General features: G+C 40.7%; 1 protein-coding gene across 1 annotated transcript; it reads right to left on the bottom strand.

The window, feature by feature from the left end:
• Positions 1 to 4099: 4099 nt before the first annotated feature.
• ZBTB24 (zinc finger and BTB domain containing 24) lies at positions 4100 to 14068 on the bottom strand (the record flags this gene model as incomplete). Its single annotated transcript, XM_084227872.1, has 5 exons — positions 4100 to 4820; positions 9575 to 9752; positions 10266 to 10349; positions 10698 to 10865; positions 13126 to 14068. The coding sequence occupies 5 exons, from the start codon at positions 14066 to 14068 to the stop codon at positions 4100 to 4102; spliced, it is 2094 nt and encodes a 697-aa protein (XP_084083998.1).
• Between the last annotated feature and the right edge of the window lie 4843 nt (positions 14069 to 18911).

Genomic DNA, 18911 nt, shown 5'->3' with positions numbered 1-18911 from the left:
ACAAATACTTGCCAGAATCAATGATCTTGGTGCTTAATTATGTCTAAAGAATTCAAAAGCAAGATAAATTATTATAGTTACACTCCAGCTTCTTTTAGAGGTTATTATGTAAAACCTGCTGTTTACAAAAGGGAGGCAAAGGGAATTTCTTTTTAGGGGTCATTTCTCCATGCCTGCTCTTCATGAAAGTAAGACAAAAATTTTTACTTCAATACTTAGTTAGGTTTTTTGGGGGAATTCAGGGGGGAAATTTGTCTCAGTACTTGATAAGGAAGCATATACAAATCTGCTTAAATACATAACATTCCTAGTCAGAAGTTTGAAAAAAGAAGGGCTTAGAGGTTCATGTTAGTTAAGGCATTTTCACTTGAGTAATAACTTTTATCCAACTGGTAAATTTTGATAAAGCTTCAAATCAATAATAAATACTAATATGAATATTGATAGTTTTTGTGTTTCTATAAACAACTTTCACTATAATTTTATGTCAAAAGTTTGATTGTATGATAAAAATTCCAGACATGGACTCTCAATTTCAGTCAAAAAGGTTCTATTACATTAAGCAGATCATACATAAAGAAAATCCAGCTCAAAGTTCCACACCTGCTGATAACTCGTCCACCTGGTGGAAGTAGCAGCGTAGAATCAGTCAGCCCTGTGCTCCAGTTCTACCATTTAACATGTAATGTTTGCGCCACAGTATTCTCATCTGTAAAATAGGCATAATGTAAAATAGGCATAATGATACTACTTACCTCATAGGGATGCCATGAAGATTAAGTAAAATAAATTTGTGCTTCAAATGGGTAATAGGTGTGCCCTAGACACAGCTTCCTGCCTTATTCCAGGTGCCAGTTGTAATGGGCTAAATTGTGTCTCCATCCCTACCACCCCTTAAACCCTAGTACCTCAGAATGCAACTGCATTTGGAGATAGGTAATGAAGTTAAAAGTATGATCATCAGGCTGGGACTTAATCCAATGACTAGTGTCCTTATAAGGAGACTGAACACACAGAGGGAAGACTATATGAAGATACAGGGATGATAAGATGGCCAGGAGGCCAGAGTAAACCAACCCTGCCAACATCTTGATGTTGGACTTGCATTGTTCAGAACTGTGACAAAATTTGCTTAAGTCATCAAGTTTGTAGAAGTTGTTAAGGTGTGCCACAGGGGCCATGTCAAGTCCAAAGGGCATGGGAGTCCTCTAACTGCAGAGTGCTATGCAAATCCTACTTTTTGTGACATGAAAATTAAGAAACGCTAAGATAAAGATCTAATTGCACCTGACTTCACTCCTGGCCTGTACTACAGACTCAATATTATTACTCCAATTACAGAAACTCTAGATATAAGCATTTACAGTGAGATTCTCATTGTATTACTTAGCATTATTTAACCAGTTACAATATTTATAACGCAAGAACCAAGTGCAATTTCTGCACTTAAGTTTTAGAAACTGTACATATTTAATTCAAAGTAAGTTGTGAAATATTGCCCCAGCAATATCTCAAAGACCCAACAGAACATTTTGATGTACATAACATTTTTTTGGGGTGGGGAGGGGTAACTTAACTTTAAAACTGGGGATTTCATTCAAACAGACAAAAATGTGTATGGGATACAGAAGGCGAGTTTTATAAAACTATCATTTCCTGATTGCCCTGTGACAGTGAAATAACCCAAAACACTGTCAGAAGACATTCCTATGCCTGAGATTGGCTCTTAAGTCAGAGACAGATACACCTGTGCAGTACAAGTCAGAGCTACTAGCCACACAGGGCCACTGAGTCCACACAATGTGGCTCATGAACTAAGGACCTGGATTTTCAGTTTACTTCATTTTATTTTTAGTTTACTTCATTTTAATGAAAGTTAAAAAACGGATACTTTTGTTATTAAAAAATTATATTTGTGGGCCTCCCTGGTGGCACAAGGGGTTAACTCGCAACCTATGAAGCTGTCCGCAGCCCCTGCAGTATGAGCTCAATCCCCGGCCAGGGAGCAATCCACATGGTGCAGCAGACCTCTCTTGACTCGCCCCTGTTTCCCTCAGCAGTGTATTTCAGCCAGTCTGCCTGTTCTGTTACCCGCTCTGGTGAGTCCTCTTAACCCCCACACCTCTGGCCTATACTCTAGCTCTTATATGCATAAATAAATAAATCTTTAAAAAAAATTATATCTGTAACTACGTAAAATTTGAGTGTAGGCTTTCAACTGTGTATTGAACAAACTCTAAATACAGATCAAGAATGTTCAATTGAATATCAGCATGCAAAGTGAGTGTATAGTAAGTATAAATTATACACTAGATTTTGAAGACTGAATATTAAAAAAGAATGTAAAATATCTTACTAATACATCTTTATATTACATTTTGAAATAATACTATTTGGCAAAGTTGGATTAACTACTTATATTAAAATTAATTTCACCTCTTTTTATGTTTTTAATGGGGTTACTAGAAAACTTTACATTGCTTATGTGGCTCCCATTATATTCTTAGCAAAGAAGTAGACTGTCAATGAGCTAGTTAAACCCGACTTCAGTCATATGAATTTACTTCCTGAATAATTATCCAGATAACCAGAGTAAGTAGTTAAGCATTCATTTACTTTGATTGTGATGTATCTTCTGGAGAAAATGTGGGCCAGTAGGCTTTGAAAAGCTATTAAAAACTTTGCATTTTAAGAATCAAGTTAAAGCAGTTTAAATGACTAAGTCAAGAACCTGAAATAATAATTATGGTATAAGTGCATTGGTGAAAACTTACACCTTTGCACTAGTTAGGCCTGATTTAATATAATCCTCTTGACATGTATCATTTTGGAAATTTTGTGAATTATATACAATTTACATATGTATTAATGTCTAAAATCTGACAAATTCTCTAATCTCCAAAAAGTGCTCTTTAATTTAAATGGTAATTAAAGATACCTAAAATAAAAAAATGACTGGTAAAGATCTTATTAATTTTAGGGTAGATTTTCCCTACTCTTCATGAGTATTATGCTAATTTAGATATCCTTATAACCTTCTTCCTTTCTCAAAGATCCTGTACCAGTTTTGGAGACCACAGTCAAAATATTCAATAAAATATGATAAAACTGAAAACCTAACCCAAACATAATTTCATATTTCACCATTATTTAAAATTGATAAGTTCATCTTGTGGAATTTAACTGATTTTGCAACAAAAATAGATTATTGTAACTTCCCCTCTCCAGAAAGTTAAGGTATAAAACAAAAATCAACATTTTCAGAGATCAATTAGAATTCAGTAAAATATATTTGACACTTAAATTACACTGAATAAAATTTATATTCCGGAATAATTGAGAAAGCTTTTACTTCATCATGAAGACCCGGTATCAACTGCTGACAAAACCCAGAATTTATTTGGGATGAATGGCTTGATCCAATTTTATACATTTATATTTCTCAGAAAAGCAAAGTTGAAAATTTTAAAAATAATCTTATGTTTTTGGTTTTCTTGCTATATAAATTTTGAGTTAAATGGATATAGTGTTTTTGAATCTACTTTAAGCATGACACGAAGAGTCTACTGTAACACACAAAGATTAAATGTTGACAATTAGTTTTTCTTGGGGGTTTGGAAGTTATTGAAAGGACAGATTCCCCAAAGCTATAATCGTCGTGTTCAGCCCTGACTTGGCTGAGGCAATTTGTATTGCCTAAGAGAAATGAAGAAGTAGAACTAACCATTCTTCGTTCTAAAAAATGAAAAAGATAACTCAAAAGTTTGGCAAGACCATAACCTATGGCTGTGAACAATTAATAATTAGAACTAAGAGTCTATATCAATGCCCTCAAAGAAATATTAGCAACGTTTTTAAAAGATATAGATGAAAATGGAAACCATTCCTCAATAGTAAAATACACAATCCAAATCAGTACTATACATAAGACATCATACACCCATCTTGCTGCCTGGATGGAAGGTATTATAAAGTATTGGCTATCACATCTCTGTAAGCATCTGCAAATGAGCATTTCAGAAAGTGTCTTTGAACCGCAATCTTGTTATAGCTGGTTTACAGAGAGGAGACCAATAGAGCAGTCAAACATATTTTCAGGTCAGCTCTGCTCTGGGCTAAGTGGTCTGGGCTGGGGCACATGGTGGGTGGGAGGCTGCGGAGGAGGCTCCTGTGTCAGCTGCAGATGCTGAGCTGGATCTGATGCACTTGCTGCTAGATGGAGCTCCCCTGCCTGCTCCTGATGGGCGTGAAGATGTTCCAGAGTTTCCTTAGAAAGTGTGATTACATGCACTGGTTCAGTTTGTGAGGGTTCAATCTGGCTTTCAATCATATTGAGGCTCTGAATGTGTTCTGTTTGCTCCTGTTGGGCTGAAAGAATTAAATTCTGCAGTTGTTCTGGCTGCTGTGTGAGTAGGGTGAGATTCGCAGCCTGGTCTGCAGTCATGTTCTGGGAGCTCTCTGCAGTGACAATGCTGATTCCTTGGGTTGGACCAGGCATGAAATTGATGTTATGTACAGAATCCGTTACAAGCAGCTGAATTTCTGGCTCTCCAGAGGTAGAGAGTTGATATGGCTGTAACTGAAGAATATTCCTGACCTCTTCAGTATTATTGCCAGAAACACTGCTAGCATCTGGGGCATGTTTTTCTTTGCTATGGATTTTCAAGTGAGCCTTCAAGTTGTCTAAGCGAGCAAACTGTATGTTACACTCAGGGCAGGAGAAAGGCTTCTTGCCTGTGTGTAGAATGCAGTGTCTCCTCTTGGCACTGGAGTCAGAGAAGGATTTGCCACATATGCCACAGGAGTATGGCTTTTCTCCTCTAGAAGAAAATAAACGTTTTTAAAAAACAGAAGGAAACTAATTTATAACTTATTTAGGGAGAAGCAGTCAACAAGAGAGGAAAACTGACTTGACTGGAAGTCGTAAGTCATGGGTTCTTATACTAACTTTAGGACTTGGAGCAAGTCACATCTTGCATGAAATTTAGGTGGGAGTGGTATTTGAAGAAAGGTGGATGGGGTTGGGCCAGATGTGATACAATTTTATGATTCACAGTATTTCAAATAAAAAAATAAATGTATATATCACAAACAGTTCCTTTTTGTTTTGCTTTAGCCAATTTTTAGATTATATTGACCAAATCAGTATCTGTAATTTCAATATTAGGGATTCCCTGGTGGCACAGGGGTTAAATCTCAGCGCTATCAAGCTATCACCAGCCACTACAGCAAGAGTTCAGGGCGGTGTGAGCATAATCCCCAGCCAGGGAGCTACCCACATAGTGCATCAGATCTCTCCTGTCTTACCTGCTGCTCCCCTCAGCTATTTCAGTAGATCCGACTGTTCTGCTCCCACTCTGTCTCTGGTGGATCCTCTCACCCCCCTGCACCTATGGCCTACACCCCAGTTCTTATATGTATAAATAAATAAATCTTAAAAAAAAAATCAATATTGAAAGTTTGAGAAACTCCTAATTATTTCTGATGCTATTAGAAGAATTACTAAAGCAAATCTGGAAGTGAGTTTTGTGAACAGAAATTTACTCAGTAAATAGTAAATTTAATGTTTATGTTGAGTGAAGAGTTCAGCTTTAGAGCAGGCCCCCCACTCAGAATCAAAATTCAGAGAACTATAAAACACAGAGAAAATGCAAATATAAACTTCAGTTAACCAGAACCTGTTTTCTTGATTTTGTCTTGAGAAGATAAGACAAAAAAATTGCCTACATAAAAAATTCTATCAGAGTAATAATATGGGGATTAGGACTACATAGGTAACGTATGTCATACTACTGAACATCAGGGCTGAATGAGGACCCCATGTGAGAAGAAAATCTGCAAAGCTTTACCGATGGATTCTGATGTGGGTCTGAAGAGAACTCTTTGCTGTGAAAGATTTGCCACAAATTTCACAAGTAAATGGCTTTTCACCTAAAAAAGGGAAGGCATTTAGAAATGTTCATTCAATATAAAACAAAAAGTAAAAACCACTCATACTGTCATATATAAGAAAAGAACAAAAGCAAATCCACTTAATTTCTCACTCTAGTAAGTATGTATGAATGAATGAATGAATGAATGAAGCACTTACCAAGCACCTAATATGTACCTAAGCACCATGTGCTGGATGCCACGAGGATAGAGAAAGTATAAGGGTGCAGTTCTTTTCCTTAAAAACTTAAAAGTTGAAACAAAAAGGTAAGCAATGACATGTAAGGAACAAAGGTACAGACCACATTTACTCTTGTGTCGCCTACCCTACCTAACTTACACTCTCATATCTTAGTGCTTGGCAAGGGAGCCCTCTCGACCTTCATAAGGATGCACCACCCTGTGCACCACCTCCACAGTCACCCTTGGCCCAAGCCACCACCAATTCTCCACAGCAGCCTCCTTCCACATCTCCCCAATTCAGGTTCTGCTTCTTTGTCATTTGCAATCGATGTGGCAACTGGAGTGACCCTTCAGGCAGACAGATCATGTTGAGATAAAAGTCAAGACTGTTGGCCTACAGAGATCTGTCTGCCCATCCTCACTCCTCACCTCGAATTTCTCTAACCTCATCTGGCACTCTCCCCATGGCCACAGACTCAGCCTCTCAGGCATCTTGGGGAGTCACTGAATGATATACCTAAGCAAGTCCCCGCTGGGGTCCTCTCTCCCTGGCAAGTCTCCCTCAGGGATCTCCTGACATGGATCACTCTCACTGCTTCAAGTGTCTGCTCAAATGTCACTTTACCACCCTCAACACTTCCTAGACTACTTCCCTGAGTTGGTTTTTCCACAGTGCTATCACCGCTTCATATACTGTATAGACTACTTATCATCTATTTCTGCTATTCTTCTATAGGATAATTTGTGGTCTTGTTCTAGAATCAGGCCTAGTACACTGTTCCAGAGAGTCCTGTTGAATGAGTGAATTTCACAGGTTGGAAATAAAAGCCCACTTAAGATGTCATGACTGCTTCACTATGAATTGATAAAGCTTCAACAAACATTTCTTTACCATTAGTATGTACACTGCATATAGAGTGACAGATTGGCAAACCCTCCAGCAACAAAACCAAATGATCCTAATGGAGGCAAAGGAACTATGAATTAAAAAAGAAGCAAACTTAGCTAGATAACACCAAGGGATAAGTGCCATTGGAAAAGAATGGTCAGGTAGCCTCCCTTTCACATACTCTACTGGAGAATTCAGGCTAGATGTTTCTCCAAGTTCCATCTGGGCAGAAGACATTGTGATAACATGGATGAGACTACATCTTTGCATCAGTAACTCTTACTAGTCCAAAAGTTAAGCCATGCCACTGCCAATATCTTTCCATAGCTTTCCAGATGAGAGCTAGGGCCTTCTCTGATCTCAGTTCATTTTTTGCCTCTTCAGAATAAAGAGTGGGTACCCGCTGCTGTTTGCTCCTCATTGTAAAGTTCTGTGTGGGAAACACACATAACTATCATTTCATTCCATCTGGTTTTACAACAACTCAGAAAGTCTTTGTAGGCAGATGTTTTAAATAATGAAAGTTCCTTCCAAGAACATTCTCCACGTGAAACTTTTTGAGGGAGTAAGCAGGACATTAAGATGACAAATTTTCCTATTTAAGGTGAATCTGGGGAAAGTCTCCCTATGCTCCTCTGATTTGATTTTTTCTGGCAACAGAGTAACACAGCTTTATTGCATCAACTGTGACGCAGTAAGTGATGCATTCCTTTTAAGTTTATTCAATTCTAAAACACTGATAGACCCATCAACAAAGTTCAGAGCTAAGAGATAAAAAGACATGATCATCGCCTCAGAGAATATATGGTCCATATGAGAGGTTAAGATTCACATCGCAATCAAGTAACATAGGGCTGCATTTGACGCAACAGTCAAATGAGGTGTGTTATTACTACCGAGTGCAGACAGGAAGATGGATGTGGAGGAGGCAGGATCTAGCTGGATGGGAGAGAAGCCTGGAAAGTACTATGAATAAATATCACAATCCAAAAGCTGGTACTGGAAATGACCACATGTGTGGACACAGAGGGATGAGGATACACTGAGGAGTAGAGGAGCTAACAAGTGAGACCAGGCCATGAAGAGCCACCATCCCCAAGCACAGGTCCTGTGGAACTTCTATAAGTTTATAAAAGAATGACTTGCTAAAAGTACTAAGAAAATAAATATGGGGGTAATGGGCTGCAGGCAGTAGGACCAGGTAGAAATTCCTGTACTAATGCACACATGAAGTGCTGGACCAGGAGGTGCAGGGGGAAGATGGAGAGGAAGGGGGAAAAAATAAAACAAGGTTAACAGATCTGGGTCAAAGTGAGACCAAAACAAAGTTGATCATAGGAGAACTGAACAACAGCAATTAAATGCAAAGGCAGAGAAAGGAGTATGACTCTAAAGGTTCCACACAGGGGGATGCCAACAGAAATAACTCCAGGGTTTTCTTCCACGTTCAATATAAAAAAAGACCCAAATAATACTGAAAAGTACAAAGTATGTAAAGTCCACTGCAGACTCCCCTTTCCTGAGGGAGCAGTTAACACTTTGATGAACATCTTTACAGACCTCTCTGTGCACGTACAACCAAGTACATAACTTTACGTCACAAGACTGTCAAGGACATGTGTATCTGAATATCAAACTCACGTCACCATTTTATAAAGATGTGTTGTGTTTCACTGTGCATCTTGTCCAAAATTGACCTAACTAATCCCCTACTGACAGACTTGCGGTCAATTTGAAGCCTGTGTAAATTACAAACAACCCTGTCCATGGTGAATATTTTTATGAAAACATCTTTTCACAATTTGGGAGTTTACATTTTGATAAATATCACCAGAGTTCTTTATACAAAGTTCCCAGGTTATATTCCCACCAACAGAATATATTTGTCCAATCTAATGGCAATGAAATATTTATCTTTAAGATGAAAAACTGTGTTTTCAATGTGAGATATAATTTTAGTAGACAATTGAATAATCATTAAATAATGCCTACAGTACAAAGTTTTTCTTAGAAAATCTAACAGGTTTATTTTTAAGGGTCTTTGCAGAAAGGCCTGAAAGGCCCACATTTTTACTTTTCTAATCTTAAATAAAAGAATTTAACCTGCCCCCATTAAACCTGCCTCATCACCAGCCCTGAGGGTGCTTTTTCTAGAGGAGGCAATGCCTAAGTTTTACGTACTGATCTTAGGGATAAAGTAGAAAAATCCTCAGTGCCGATGCTATTTTGTGCCTGTTTCATTTTCTATAAAAAGTTATTTGATAATCTTCAATACTGAAGTAAATTAAGACTGAAACACAGAATCAAACTCAGACTTGCTCTCTTTTGTGGTTTTAAGTGAATTTTCATACGAGAAAAGTACTCAGTACGTGACCTGTTTTGCTAGCCTACGGAGATGTATACTCCCATGGGTCAGTGTTGACAGCATTCTTCTGGACTTTCAAATGATCTACTTATAATACCCCCACCCAATTTACAATAGACACAGTCTGGGGAGAGCATTCCAAGTACTTCCTTCTTCACTAGCCTGAAAACATAAAATGTACTAAAAAGGAAGAGGTGGTGGTTTACCTGTGTGTGTTCGCAGATGTTTCTTTAGCTGAGACACATCCATGAATTTGCGATGGCAGTGGTTGCATTCCGGTAATGAGTGGCCTTGTCGCAACAATAAAAAAAGTGTCAGTGCATATATGCTCTCCCTGCACTTCTTCAGTGATCTGTGTTAAAGCACTTCCCTGAAAAATAATCACTTTAAATATGGTACTTTAATGGGACAATATTTTTCAAAATTAATTTGCTAACACTTCATATTTTCCTATATATCTCAACTCTGCTTTCCCAAGAAAGCTGGACTCTTCCAGTCTCCCTATAAATAAAATGTTCTTGCTGAAGTACTCATGTGATTGGCCGATTGATCTCCAATTGCAACCCCCTGCCTCCATTCATTTCTTATCAATTGGCAGGGAAGGAAAAAGGACAAGGAGTAGAGGCAGATGGGAGAAGCCTGGACTGACAGCTATGGGGTAGGGATGTCTCTGTCTAGGTGCCACTAATAGTCAACTGGCAAGAGGAACTTTTGAAAGGCACCAATTCTGTAGAATAACATAAGGACATTTAATTTAGATTGCTTTTTAAGATTCTTCTCCCCCCCCCAAAAGCTCCTAAGACTCTTTTCTTTATCTTCTACAATATGAAACTAATATTTCAGAAATACATATGCATTTCTCCCCCAGCAAGCTCAATTTTTATTTTAATATTATACCTGTATGAACTCGGTAATGGCTCTTCAATTGTCTTTTCTGGCTGAAATATTTTCCACACTGATCACAGGTAAAAGACTTCTGTCCTGCCAAATAAAAAACATAATACTAGGATAGCAAAGGTATATCAAGCAATAAGGGAGTAGAAGTAGACCTGGAGAACTCAAACTTCCCCTCCAAGGCATCCAAAGGAATATAATTCTAGACTCTGGTAGTTACACAAACATGTTTGACCCCCACAATTCCAGTAGCCAGTTTAGAAACCCCCATTTAAGATTCAATGCTGTATAAGACTTTAACTTTACACTCTGACAGATGTATGATCCTATTCTTCCATGACACCACGTAGGAAATGATACCATTAGATCATGATAATGCCCACCCTGAGAAAGAGAAACTATTGGCATTTGGCCCCCTGGGATAAGCCCGGCTACCTGAGTGCAGGCTCATGTGCTCCAGCAGCGAGTGCTTGGTGGTGAGAGCCTTGCTGCACACGGTGCAGGTATATGGCCGCTCACCCCTATGCATCCGGGTGTGGACCTGCAGGGAATGCTTCTGGGCAAAGCCTTTTCCACACTCATTACATTTGAAAGGCCGCTCCCCTGGAATCAGAGCCCAAAAAAATGGTGTAAACAAGAATCTGTACATACTTATTTTCCCTCCCAAACTAAAATGTCAATAAAAGCACACATCCTAAAAACCAATGAACAAGAGAGGAAAATATCAGCAATAAAAGTTTGCAAGCTGGAACAGATGAATGTGGAACAGATCATGCCAGCGGTGAGGAGTACTGAGATCACCTCAGTATTTAAGAGACTCGTAAGGCTCAGGAATTGGTGGCACCTGATTATCTCTGAAAATGGGAGTCAGGGACGATAACTCAGTGTGCTTCAAAGGTAGGTGGACTTCCCAGGCCCATTGTCCTATTCCACACAGCCAGAAGACACTTTCTCCCAAACAGAAGAGGGTGAAAAAAAAGGGTTGGTGGACTCAGGGCCTCTGGATTGGAGGTCTCCAAGCACAGTGGAGCTGGACTATCAAAGGGTTGAAAGCAAGTCAAAGTGTATTTGGGAAGATGAAGATTCCCTTTTTTCTCCAGCCTTTCTCCCCATTCCCAACATCTGGTATATATTCCATCCTGCCCTACAGCCTCTAGGTGGGAGAGTGGAGAGTCTGAACGTGAAGGGCCCAAGGTGAGAGGTGATGGCAAGCATCAGCCAGGTAGGGGGGCTGCCACCTCTGGAGAGGCCATTGTCCACAGGACCTCTCAACATGGCAGAGTTGCCAGTAGCCTTTAATTATGCTTGTGCATGATTAAATATGATTTAACAAAAAATCACCAGTCAGGGAAGGCCTTTAGTAATTTACACATATACCAAAACAGACAAGAAAGCCAGAGACTTGCAGAGAACAGAGACTTGCCCAGGGTGAAGAAAGTTAAACACTAACAAATAAGCAAGTACTACTATTCACATGCTCACAGAGGTAAGAAATTACATTGTGAAACAAAAAGAAAATACTAGTAAAACAAGTTTAGAGAACAATAAAGAGCTCCTAGAAGTCTAAATAGCAAAAATGGAAGAATTGTAAGCACTGAAAAAGTGGAAATCTGCCAGGAAATAGAGCAAAAAATGATGGAAAGTTTGACGATGGATCGGGGAAGTTCATGTGCACATAGTGGGGGTTCAAGAGAGAGCAGAGCAAACAGGGGAAATCATCTATGAAATAATTCAAAAAATTTTTCTGGAATAAAAGCTAGGAGTATCAGCTGGTCTCTACCCAAATGGAACAGAGACCACACTAAAGTGATTCACTGCAAAAGGGCAGTGCCTACATGCTATTTTCCTAGACAAATGATGTAGAACACACACTCTCTTACAGGGCAACAAGTATTTCTCAGGTGTCTATTTGTCCAGTTTGAAGAATCAGAATTCAGGGTGCTCACCTCATCTGTACTAAAATTCTCTGGGGAGCTTTTAGAAACAAGATGGCTCCAGAAAACAGAAACAGGTGCTCTGAGGATGTGGCCCCACTAGCAGTTTTATCATTCCCCAGGTGCTGCTTGTGCGTGGCCAGGCTGAGAACAAGCCTCGGTGCTGCTGAGTCAGAATACAGCAAGTTGCTGGATGACAGAAGACTTACACACCATTCCTATACTTAAACTTAATTTTAAGTCAAGGGGTATCTAAATGTCAATTTAAAGAATGAGTTAACTATATGAGAGGGCTGAAAGGAGGAAAGGATTTCTGCTTATGGGTACAATGTCCAAGAATGGCCACTTAAAATAGAACATTCAGTTCCTTACACTTGTCACATGTCAAGTGCTGAAAAGCCACATGTAGTTAATCATGACAGTACACACACAGAACATTCCCACAGGAAAGGTCTGTTGGCCAGCGCTGGCCTAGGTTGACCAAAAAGAGGAAGACATTTACAGCTAGATAGCTACGAGAGAAAGCTGTGCAGATGGACCTGGGCCTCAGCATAGCTATGGTAAAGATGAGGAACATTCAAGAGTCTGAAAGCAGAATGAGTTTGGCTAGTTCGTGATACCTGGACAAAACCTTGAACCAGCAACTCCAAATAAGATAGATTCTCAAATCAAGCTACCTGGGTTCACATTCTAGCTGTCACTAAAGGGATTACCTGGACAAGTTACTTAAGCTTTCTAGCACTTGGCATCTTGATTTGTACAACGGGAACAATCTCTCTCTCAAAGGATAGTTGTGAGAATTAAATGCAGTAACATGTAGGAAGGCTTTATTGCAATGCCCATCACATAGAAGTTGCACAATAAATTAAAGCTATGATCATCATTACTACTCCCAAACACATTCCAATGAGCTGTGAAAGTGTAATTACCCGTGTGGCTCCTCTGGTGGATAGCTAAAAAGTGATTGTACTTAAAGACTTTGCCACAGTCTTTACAACGGGCCTCAGGGCCACCGGAGCGCTTTTTCCTTCCACAGACCTTCTTAGCCGAACCCTGGTCATCTTCATCCCCAATAAGTTTGTAATCTTTAAGTTTGACGGACCTGCGGATCCTTCGCTTGCTGTACCGACTCTGGCTGTCCTGCCCATCCTGGCTCTTGGGATCACAATTCTCATCTTTTTCAGCAGGCATCTCCTCCCCTCTAGTTGGCTCAGAGTCTTCTATTTCTTTTGCTGGACGCTGTTCATTATTTATGCCATTGTCTCCCTCTTTAATCACGAAGTTTTGTCTATTCTGAACTGAATTGTTCTCTCTCAGTTGTATTTCTTCTTCTGCAGCCAGCTCTGATTTCCCCTCCTGCAAATTGTTGACTTTTCTTGGTCTTCCCCGTTTCCGCTTTGGAGGATCATTTTTCTTATTAGAAATAACCACCACTGAAGTGCCAGCATTGTTCAAAGTTGTTGGTGCTGGGGAACTATGATTACTCTGAAAGTCTGTGTAAGCCTTTACCAGATCATAGACTTTTAAGAACTGAGCAGTAGCCAAGATTTGTTCTGTATTTTTCTCACTCGCCTGGAGATAACCTGTGTAGATAAATTCCAGCAGGATACCAAACGTATCAGCAACCATGCCTTCCAGCATATAAATGGATTGGCCGATTTCCCGCTCTTCAGCAAACATCATTGAGAAATATTCACTACTGGCAGCAAGTAAGGCTTTGTGGGCCCGGAAATGTACATTCTCCACGATTAATGTAATATCACAGAGAAAGCCTTTCTTCCTCTGATCCTCAAAACTGGCCAGGATCATGTTACTGTGAGTGTCTGAATGTACAACAAGCTGCCCAGGTGGCTCTGATGATGTTTCTGCCATATTCCTTAGAAATCAAGAAATAAGAAATGTTTATAATGAAATAAGAAAATGTTTATATAGGAAGAAACACTGTCTTAAAAGGTTAATCCCTGCTCAAAAGAACCTACTTTTCCCATTGTTGGTGAAATTTGACCATTTACCACTTTCCAAATCTATTTACAAACTCAGTTTTGGGCCCTCCTTTCTGCTGTACTATTTCCCAGCTGGGTGCACTTCCAACATCTAAGTTACCTCTCAGGGTGTTTTCGCCTCTGCACAATGACGGGGTGGGGAGCAACGTCCTTCACAGCACCAACTTTCTACAGCTGCACCAACACCAGAACGAGAACTACTAGCTCACAAATGGGTGTGCCGAGTTCACAAACTCTTGACCACTTTGTCTGTGAGAACAAAATATGCAGCGGAGGGGAGACCATGTCCAGGTGCTCAGTAAATTCTGAGGGAGTCGCAGTACGGTAGCCCCGTGAGGGTCATCGGGCCTCGCTGTGGAAGGGCGGCGTGGATCCGCCACACCAGCGCCTGAGACGGCGCGCGGCGGCGGCGGGCAGGGCGACTCCTGCCGGCACCGTGGCGGAGGCGAGGGGCCGGCCCACCCCCGCAGCCCCAGGCCCCGCGGGTTGGACCGGGGAGAGGACGACTGGGGGGGGGGCGGTGCACACGGCCGCGGATCTCGCGCCACGCACGGCGAGCCCGGGGCCGACCTACCTCTCGCGGCGCCCGGCGGGGTCCCGGCCGCGACCGACCCACCCGGCGGCCTGGCGGGCGCACCCACGCGGGGCCCACTCTGGCCCCCAGCTCCACCCGGAAGCCGCCGGGGTTCCCGCACCACAGGACTCTGCCCCAGCGCCGCGCCGCAGCCAACCCGGAAGCGCCGGGCGCCGCCTGCGCGGAGACGCTGGACCACGTGGCCCGGCGAGGCGCCCTTGCGCGGGGGGCGGGGCCTGAGGGGGGCGGGGTCAGGCCGCTTCCTGTTTACTGTGCGTGGGGACCGTGGGCAGAAATGGCGTGGTCTCCCAGCAATTTGGAGGCTTTATATCATGCTAGACCGTTAGCTCCTCACCGACTACTTTGTTAATCCTTGTCTCTTCCTCGATGCCGAAGATGGCGTTAAGGTCTTGAATTTGTGGTCAGAATATCATGATCATATTCTGTTGATAGTAATATTGTGTTATATATTATGTAGAGTTATTATATTATTATTTTTAAATGCATTATCCTTTTTTAAAGATTTATTTATTTATGCATACAAGAGCTGGGGTATAGGCCAGAGGTTTGGGAGGTGAGAGGATTCACCAGAGACAGAGTGGGGAACAGAGCAGGCAGACTGACTGAAACACACTGCTGAGGGGAGCAGTGGGGGAGACAGGAGGGGTCTGCTGCGCCATGTGGGTAGCCTCCTGGCAGGCTGGGGATGGAACTCTTGCTGCAGATACCGCAGATTGCTTCTTAGTGTGGTGCTTAACCCCCTGTGCCACAAGGGAGGCCCCAGTTATTATTAATACTATATTCATTATTTACCTCAAAAAATATTTTTCAAATTTCCCTTCTCCTTTTATTACCTATTTCCAATAGTTTTGGCCAAGACATTGAAAAGAGCGCTTTAGGCAAACAGATCTGGTTACTGAATGATCTTGGAAGAGTTACTCATTCTCTTAACTTTTTTTTAATCTTACCTATAAAATAGAGATGTTGGCTAGTGACAACTCGGTTGGGTTGCTCTGGGGTAAACAAGATGTAGTATGTAATGGGATTATTAGAAAGTGCCTAGCTTAGTTCATGTCTATTATTAAAAGCGCCGTTATTATTATTCAGCCTTTTCACATCTTTCTTCAAGCAACCATTAAGGGATTCTCACTAGTCTTAGTGACAGCGAAGTTCTATCTAATCCACATTCTCTCTAATACCAAGTAGGTATCACATCCAGAGACTGGAGTTATTCCCCTGCTTAGAATCCTCTGTGGCTCCTAGGGTGCCTTTCTGATAAAAGCCAAGCTTCTTGATATGATCTACAAGGCCCTCCCAAGTCCAGTTCCCTCCCAATTCTCTCTCCACCTATATCAGCATTTTCTCTCTCAATTTATCTTTCCCAGTACCAAGTTGCTTATAATATATCCCTTCCCCCCTCTCCACACACACTTCAAGATCCACAGCATTCCAGCTATAGCCTCCATGATTTTGAAATTAGAGGTGTAATTGCTGACCTGACTCTTTTGAAAATTTACTGGTATTTATTAAAACTAGTTTAAACTACACATGTCCCTTTGAGATTTTCCCTTCATCCTGAATTGCCCTTAAACTCCAGGATGTATGGGGGTCCAACTAGAATGGCAGATGTCTGACTGCTATACACCAGCTGGGAGAGAAGTCAATCCAAGGAGTTGTTTACTCCAGTGTTTCTCATTGCCACAAGGATTGCAGTGAAAACACTGGTCTTCCAAAGATCCTTAATCAAGCTGCTGAAGGGGACTCTGTGGATAAGCCAACTTCTCCCACTCCCTCATTTAGTCTTTGCTTACTTGAGTACAGGTTCTGTGAGGATCTGGAGGATCTTCCAATATCAACCACTCAAAGCAGAGTCCAGCCCTTTCTTCAAGACAAGTTTGTTTAGGATTCATGCTGACTTTTCTTGAAATGTTTTTTTTTTTTTTTTGTTAAGGACCCAACAGGTGCTTCATGACTTTTATTTTTTTTTTATTTTTTTATTTTTTTTTTTTTATAGAGGCATGTTTTATTTATTTATTTATTTGTTTGTTTGCTTGTTTATACATGCACTGGGTACAGTCAGAAGCGCGGGAGGGTGAGAGAATTCACCAGAGCGAGGAGCAGAGCAGGCAGAAGCGAAGTACACTGCTGAGGGGAGCAGCGGGCGGCAGGAGAGGTCTGCGCCATGTGGGACCCTCCTCTGGTGGCCGGGGAGCAGCCGGGGATTGAACCGGCGCTGCAGAGGCCGCGGGCAGCTTCGCAACCCAGCGCTCAACCGCTGCGCCACCGGGGAGGCCCGCTTCATGACTTTTAATCTTGCAGAGCAGGATTACAAATGCCAACATTCACCCACCAAATATTCAATGCCTATTAAGTGTCAAGCACTGTCAGGTACTGGGGAGACAGCAATTAACAAAGCCCTTGCATTTGACTAAGGGGTGACAGGACACAAATAAATAATATAATTAAAGCAAATAAATAATATAATTTCAGGGAGTGTTAAATTTTATAAGGAGTGACGATGGACTCTGACAGGAAAAGGGAAGTCAGGATAGGATGACATTTGAGCTGAGATCTAAATGATATGGCGCCAGCTGTGTAGATCTGGAATGAGAATGTTTCAGGTGAAGGAAAAACAAGCTTCAAGGCTGTGAGACTGGAAGTGGTACAGTTAAAAAGAGGGGAAATGGCAGAAACTGTGAGGGAAAGAATACAACCAAGCGTGAGTCTTGGGTTTGGGGCCAAATCAACTGAGTGCATGGTATCACCATTAGCTGATCTGTGCAAAAACTGCAGGAAGAGAATATGAGTAGATGACAATTATGAGGTAGACATATTAAATTTGAGATGTCAACTAGTAACTAAGTAATGACATTCAGTAGGCAGTTTTAGATAAGAGTCTGGAGTTCAGAGATAAGAACAGTATTTGAGATATTAATATTACAGTTATCAAAAATCTGATTTTATCAGTCCCTTTAAAAAAACCTTCCAATGACCTCCTGTGTCAGTTATGATATATAGAATAGAACTTATCATAAGATCAATTACAAAATGGCTAGTGATAGATAAGAGGGTTATTCAGAGTTTTTCTCTTTCTGTTCCAAATCTAATCTCTATCATTCTCCCCATCTTTTGGCCATGGGAGGCTGAAAGGACTTCATCAACAGAGTCCAGTACCTACTGGCATCTTGGTGGACAGGGTTAACGGACAGCCTGGAAGGAGTTTGAAGGAAGAAAAGGGTCATGCTCACCTGGAAAGTAGAGACTGGTGAAAGTGCTTTGTCACTACAAGGGCATTAAAAACATCTTTGATGGCTCTGGTGGATAGCTGAAAACTGCAACTGAAAGAAATAACAATCCAAGACTCATTATAACTCAAAGAGTTTAGAGGGGAATGCAAGAATAATTGACTATGCTCAATGCCAAAAGCCAACTTTATATGGACTATGAAGCACTTTCTAGGGATTTTATTGCACTAATTCAGCAGTGCTCCAGTTTCCAGGCCCTGTATCTCTTGTGCTACATAGTGGTGGATGTTATATGTCACTTATATTTTTATCTCCTGCTCTAGAATGGGAGAATTCCTTGTAAATATACATGAGTATATATTCCTGGCTGATAGATTTGGTGAATTTATGGGTTTATTAATTCCTGGAATGCCTTTCACCTTGTCATTAGAATGTCAGTTTTTATCTATTTCTCTAATTTTTATCTGCCTAGATTCCAAAAGATTCCTTTAAATCAGATATTACCCCTTTAAGAATTCTTCCCTGAACCACCCAAGATTAAGGACTCTCAGGTTTCATGGATATACCTTTACTTAGGCCTTCATTTGTAAAAGCAGATTCAACCAAACAACCAAACAAAAAATCACCTACACTGGACAAAGGCATGCATATGTAAAAGGTGTTTTACAGTCTTCAGTTTTTCAGTATTCCCTTATTCTTGAACACATCATATTATTTCCGTATTCCTTCCCTTTATAATTGAATGCATGGAAAATTTTGTTAAATGAATTGAGAGTAAAATAAAATATATTAATAAAATTGAAAATGTTTAAAAACTACAATACTTACTCAGGGAAGAAATTTAGGGTTCTTAGACAATCAGAATGTTCTTTCATTGTATTTGGGGTAATTTA

The sequence above is a fragment of the Talpa europaea genome (assembly GCF_964194135.1).
Source record: "Talpa europaea genome assembly, chromosome: 2".
Taxonomy (NCBI): Eukaryota; Metazoa; Chordata; class Mammalia; order Eulipotyphla; family Talpidae; genus Talpa; species Talpa europaea.
Note: the sequence above shows the minus strand (reverse complement) of the source record. Positions and strands in the feature narration are given on the sequence as shown.